This window comes from Mizuhopecten yessoensis, unplaced genomic scaffold, assembly GCF_002113885.1.
Source record: "Mizuhopecten yessoensis strain PY_sf001 unplaced genomic scaffold, ASM211388v2 scaffold9109, whole genome shotgun sequence".
Lineage (NCBI taxonomy): Eukaryota > Metazoa > Mollusca > Bivalvia > Pectinida > Pectinidae > Mizuhopecten > Mizuhopecten yessoensis.
The window spans coordinates 2,104,853-2,111,772 of NW_018407883.1; the positions used below are offsets into that span (position 1 = coordinate 2,104,853).

General features: G+C 36.6%; 1 protein-coding gene across 1 annotated transcript; it reads left to right on the top strand.

Moving 5' to 3' along the window:
* LOC110457361 (sialin-like) lies at positions 1-6,704 on the top strand. Its single transcript, XM_021508588.1, has 3 exons — positions 1-81; positions 4,179-4,372; positions 6,453-6,704. Exons 1-3 carry the CDS (start codon positions 51-53, stop codon positions 6,702-6,704), a joined length of 477 nt encoding a protein of 158 aa, XP_021364263.1. The 5' UTR covers positions 1-50.
* The last annotated feature ends 216 nt before the right edge of the window (positions 6,705-6,920 follow it).

Here is a 6,920-nt window from a genome sequence, read left to right on the forward strand (position 1 = left end):
GACAATTCGAGTACTGTTATTTCATATGAAAGTACGAAGTAATTGATGTCATGGCATCGAATGCAAATCCGCAAACTAAAGGTAAGTGCAATTATTAATTAAAAAATATTCTTAAGAAATAGAAATTTGGCAGAATTTTTTAAAATATATATCTTATCAGTTTGTTATATTCAGTCCCATGCTATTCCACGAGTGTATCTTTGCGATCTTATAACAGATTCACATTTCATCAAGATGTTTAACCTTGTCGATTTCATCGCTTGCTATGATGACGACTTTTTCTCGATAAGTTATTAGGGATGACACATTAAATTAAGCCGGGATGTGTTGCAATGATAAGTGTTAAGGAATTGCACGTTAAGTGTGGCCAGGATATATTGTTATGGTGACGACGTTTTCTCGATAAGTTATAAGGAATGGTACCTTAAGTTTAGTCAGGATGTATTGCTGTATTGCTATGCTGACGACGTTTTCTCGATAAGTTCTTAGGGATGGCACATTAAGTTTATTCAGGATGTATTGCTGTATTGCTATGCTGACGACGTTTTCGCGATAAGTTATTAGGGATGGCACATTAAGTTTATTCAGGATGTATTGCTGACGCAGTCGGGATATATTGCTATGGTATCGGCGTTTTCGAGATAGGTTATAAGGAATGGGACGGTTCGTGTAGCCAGGATGTATTGCTATGGTGCCGACGCTTTTCATTAAGTTGTAAAGGAATTACACGTTAAGTATAGCCAGGGTGTATTGCAATGGTGACGATACTTCTTGATAAGTGTTAAGGAATTGCACGTTAAGTGTGGCCAGGATATATTGTTATGGTGACGACGTTTTCTCGATAAGGTACAAGGGTTGACACGTTAAGTGTGGCCAGGTGTATTGCTATGGCAACGACGCTTTTCGATAAGTGTTAAGAAATTGCACGTTAAGTGTGGCCAGGATGTATTGTTATGGTGACGACGTTTTCTCGATAAGTTATAAGTGTTGACACGTTTAGTGTAGTCATAATGTATTGCTATGGTGACGACGCCTTTCTATAAGTTATAAGGGTTGACACGATGGCCAGGCTATCTCACTATAGTGTCGGCGATTCTCAATTAGTTATGACAGATGGAACATTAAGTGTAGCCAGGATGTCTTACAGGAGTGACCGTGCCTTTCGATAAGTTGAAAGAGGCATCAGGGTAATGTTGTACTCTACTGAGTTAAATCACTTCAAATCTCGCTTCGATCCATTGTGATTGTTTAATATTTTAATTTTAACTAATTAGGATCAATTTTAAAAGCATACATGCACCCGAAAAATATCAAAAGCTAGATATCTATTGTTTGCAGACTGATTTTACAAGTTAAAAAATCTGATCACTTCGGTTTCCATTTGAATATCCAAAAAGGTGTTTTGACATTACATCTACATGTGTATTACTAGAAGTATCATTGTATCTCCATCTTGAACTGTAGAAAGTAGTTTTTACTTTGTACAAGATTTGAATTTTTAAAACACTGCATATTTTTTTCAAAACTGATGACCAAGTCAGGGCCAATTTATTTTTTACGACCGACAGTATGTATCATGTGTGTATAGATCTGCACAGTCATCGAGGTGTTGCTAGATATTGTATTTAACAACGCCGAGTACAGAAGGTGACATCAGATATTCTGTTGCTTGAATGTTAGTCCGAATTATTCTGACGTTTTATCGACTTTATTTATATCGGTCTGTCGTCGATTAACGTCAGAACTCCGGCCCTCTATAAAATGTGGGAAATAATTAAGCGACCAGCGCCTGGGTCGTCCTTTAAACTGATATTTTAGAAACAAATCGTCACTTTCACACACATGTGGCACATGGATCGAAAGATCTATTCTTTATGCACTAGGTGGTATCAATAACATGTTTCAAAGATCATTACGAACAGTATTTTCCAACGTTTTCTATACCAACCCATGTTTTTAATGGAAATTAGGGCATGATCAATGTCACATGACTTGAAGAGATCTCGCGTTACCGAAGGTATTTCCCAACGTTATGACGTAGGCCGTCGATATTTTAGTCACGTGGCATTAGAAGGCGGGGCTATCTAAAACGTAAAGTAAAACAGAGTAAGTTTGAAAAAATATATTTAAGTTATTGTATTGGTTGTTTGAGGCATGTAATTTATGTTCATCTTATGCATAATGAATAGATCTTTCGATCCATGTGCGACATGTGTGTGAAAGTGACGATTTGTTTCTCAAATATCAGTTTGAAGAGCGACCCAGGCGCGGGTCGCTTATTTCCCACATATTATGGACGGCCGGAGTTCTGACGTTAATCGACGACAGACCGATATAAAAAAAGGTCGATAAAACGTCAGAATAATTAGGACTACTTGTATGTATATAAACGAATTCATAAAGACATTTAGATAGTGATGCAAATGAATACACAGGTGTAACATGCCGTCGATAGTAAACATTGCCATGACTTTAATGGATATGTTTATATATATTTGCTGAAACTCTGTAATGCTTAAACTATTAACAATTTATTCATTTATTTCTGTAGTGAGGTTTCAATTAGATGATAAACATTTAATTTGAAATGTTAATAAAACAGTATCTTGTCTTGTAAAATTAATATAAGTCTCGATTTACACAGTAGATGTTTTTAATTTATGATTCGATTCCAATCTAAGTGAGAGTAAATATATTAGCAGGTAAACACCTGCTACCTAATTATGCAAATATAATTATAAAAGCCAATTATCATAGATATGTCATTTTTTTGATACAAAATATAGTTTTTATCATGTCAGAAATACAAAGTACATGTACTACCAACCTAGTACGTTCAACATAGGCAAGATGAACAAAGGGCAAAAGATGAGCAATGGAAGTATTAACTGAAACACTCCTGAAAAAGCATAAGGAGAGTATGACTTTATGTTCCGGATATCTAGGTCAAATCCAAGTTATGGCAACAAGACAACACGGCACACTCATGACCACACCACAAACGTCAGTATTTGTATCTCACGGTGGAATGAAATATTTTCCGATAAAATACATTTGCTTCATACCTTATTTGTTGCATATTAGCTTACACATGCGTCAGATAAATATCATTTGATTACCTAATTTTTAAAACTAATAAAGTATACAAAATTAGGTAGAGCACCACCATCTTTGGTCAAAGGAATAACCTTTATCCACGGTAAAGGTGACTGGGAGTCAAAAATGTTAAAAATAAAACTTCTTATAAAGATCCATAAGGTCTAAACGGAAATGCCTATTCGCTGTCACAAATGGCTATCCACGTCAAGCGTTTGATCCCTTTATAGGTCTCACGGATAAAACGTGTAGGCATAATGATTTGATCATGGATGGTTGTTTTTGTTGGTGATTTCAATTAAAAGATGGAGGAAAACTGCTAAAGTATAAGAGTCTGTAGTGTCCTTGTTTTCAAGCTCCGGACGGGATATACAAGTTTATACGACCGATAAGGTCAATATTTGTTTTATACAGGTATTTTACGATAGCATATCATCGATATATCTGCCTTTGAAATTGATGATTTGTCTAGGTTTTTGTTACATTTCCATGTTTAACTTATCAATGAAGTAAGCCTCATATCTAAGAGCAAAATATACCATAGTGTCGGCACACAATAACACAATGTATTACGGTGTCAATACAAATGAAAAAGTAAGTACGACAACGCTAACACAAGGGAAAAAGCTACAACAAAATATAAACACTAAACATCAAGTATATCACAACGTAAACATGTGTTACAGGAAAGAGAAGAGTGTGCTTCCACTTTGGATCGACCCTCGATCTCCAAATTTTTGTTGTCACATTCAAAACATGCAAAAATATGTAATATCAGTAAGAGTAATGAAATTCGTTCTAACTCGAAGCTAGAAGGCGACCGTAAATTAAAATCTGCCGCACACGTAAGACAAAATATCCAACGGAGTCTATTTAAAAGAACAAATATGTTCTACAGTGTTAATGCAACACAACTATTAAAAATTATTACAATTTTAAAAAATAAGGTTGTACGGCAGAAAATTTAAATCCCAAATACGGTGCCGGACTGGAAAATAATTTACTTTGTATATTTTGGAATTTTAAATAAAACTCAAAAAATAAATTTTGAACTGAGTTGTATATATTTGCTTCCTTTTCAGGATATGGCACCCGTCATACCTTCACGATTCTGTCTTTCATTGGATACTTCCATCTATATGCGTTGCGGTTCAACATCACTATCGCCATAGTAGCTATGGTTAAACATAAAGACACTCTTCCAGCAAACAATTTCACTGAAATAACCGAATGTCCGGACCCTGGATACAACAAGACAACGAAAATGTCGAATCAGGTTAGTAATACAATGTATTTGTTATATAGTGATGTGTACCAAAGGCGTTTCCGAATTGTATGTGCGTCGCTTTTCGCCGACAAGACAGGTATCCTAGGAGATCATTGTTTTTCTTTGTTGGATTTTCAATTGGTTGTTTAATATGATGAATAAGTGCAATGGTAGAAGTACATTACGATTTGTCATTGTAAATGCTATCGTAGGATTTGTTGTATTTTGCAAAGCATTTACAAATTTCAAAATTCTGCATTATAAATTTAAAGAGAATAAATGTACTTCAAATCGATATGCTATAACGTGAGGGAACCCTATATAGTACACATTTCATATTTATGATGCAGCATTTTTATTGTGAAATTCTAATTAAGAGTATCTATTCTGAAACAACAAAATTCATATCGTTTTAAACAATTTCAGCAAGTGTTGCCTGCATACCTCAGGTATTTTGCTGATAAACACAATTTAAATCTTTAAAAAAAGTAAGAAAGTTAATCCCGAGAAACAGCACGCTTCGACAACGTGAAAATAGTATCAAATTTCCTTTTTTTTAAATGAATTTTCAAATGAAAAAAAATCTAAAACGTATCAAAAATGTAAAAGATATCATGAAATGAAAAAAGATATTTTCATCGATCTAATTAAATGATAAAATGCTCATTTTGGTTACCCGGCAAGATGAAATTTCCAAGTGAATATTAATCAACTAAATGAGGTTAATTAATAGACACACGTTCTGGTGAGCTTTTGTTTTTTGTTTGAAGTTTAAGTCCTCGCAACATCCAGGGCAATATAGGCCGAGCGCCCGGGCAGAAACCGCCTGAAACATATGTTTATATGAATCACTCTTGTTAGTCCGGATGCAAGCGCATTGGAGGTCTTAGTGTTGGAGGAAACCGGCGTTCCTGGTCACAACCCATGTGGTCGGGAAGGTGACCCAAACCTTTTCACGTCCGATCGGGGAATCGAACCCCGGCCGTCTTTGTGAAAGGCAAGTGCGCTATGCACTGTACCACCCGACCACCCATGGAAACAGAAAACAGATAGAAACGAAAAAAGACAGGAAAATTATGAAACGAAAACATGTTGCAATGGGGGCAGCAGATCAATTTTGGTCTCTTCCATGTTCCTTCATGGAAACAAAGGAAACCCCTGATTCTGCAGGGGGCCGACATTAGTCGCCTTCTTCGATGCACATGTAGTGGGATACGGCAGATCTATTACAATCTGATTAAATCATCTGTTACATGGCTCCGCCTGAACATCTGACTGTGCCGCGGTCAGGGTCACGTTCAAGTGACCTTTAGATGAACCAATCAGAGGCGCGCTGGCAAAAGATTGCCAGCGTATCGGTTTATGATGGTTGATAGATAAATAACGAGGGGGTATCGAACAGATTAGTCCAAAACAAATATGGCGGCGGGAACTGACGTTTCTACGACGCCCAGGAAAACGTACCCATTGGGTAATTATTGCGTAGGCAACACCGCCATACAGTCTTTCTTCTCTAATAAAGCTTCGAATATCTTTTTCTGTTCGGGTTTCAGACGATCAATCTCAAATAACTTCAGAACTTTCGCATCATTCTCATCAATGTCCGCCATATTTGTTGCAACTCCGGACGCCCTTTTGAAAGAGGGTCTATGGTTGGTCAAAATTTAATGAGTATTTATAAATATAAAGGTCACCTGAACGTGACCCTGACCACGGCACACTCAGGTGTTCAAGTGTAGTACGAAATCAACGAAGCCATGTATCATATGATTTTAATCAGATTGGGTCTATTATTGATTTCTTCAATGTCCTCTGATAAGAAGCTGCCCGACATTTGTCACCTCGTACAGTCATGCAGTGGGATACAGTAGATTCTTTCCCCGAGCCTACAAAGGTTAACCCTGGTGATACCAAGTAATACATAAAATAAAAAGTTAAATGCATCCTTTGTTACATTATAGTGAAATAAAAAGTGTTCTTTTTTAGGTACCCTCACATTACAGGGTAGTGCAATTTGAAATGTGTCTACGTTGCACGTTCAGGTCACTACTACCATAAAACAATGTCTTTCAACGGACTATCATTTTAGGCTACCTATGATTGGGATGAGGCTACCCAAGGGTTGATACTGAGCTCTTTCTTCTACGGGTATGCCCTCACACAAATACCTGGGGGATTCCTGGCAGAGAAAATCGGAGGGAAGAGGTTGTTCGGATATGGCATTCTCATAACCGCCATTCTAAGTCTTCTGACACCAGTATCTGCTAAGGCCGGTACTTGGGCAGTGGTGATCGTACGGGTAATGATGGGCCGCGCTGAGGTAAGCTTTTCGTATATCTAGTGATAACTATATGTTGTACACGAAATTTAAATAGTCAAACGCTATCGAAAAAACAAACTTTGTATGTGTCGACAATATCCTTGTTTTGTGTTACATAGCAATTACAAATTGCGAAATTCTACAATAGAAATTCAAATAGAATAAATTTGCTTTAACGTTAATACATTTGGATGTCATAATGGTAAAGTTGGATAAAACTGCTCACAGACGGTTGCC

Coding starts and splice junctions, on each gene's coding strand:
- LOC110457361 (XM_021508588.1), top strand. CDS start 51: ATGGCATCGAATGCAAATCCGCAAACTAAAG. Junction 82..4,178: donor TGCAAATCCGCAAACTAAAG/GTAAGTGCAATT, acceptor CTTCCTTTTCAG/GATATGGCACCCGTCATACC. Junction 4,373..6,452: donor CAACGAAAATGTCGAATCAG/GTTAGTAATACA, acceptor CTATCATTTTAG/GCTACCTATGATTGGGATGA.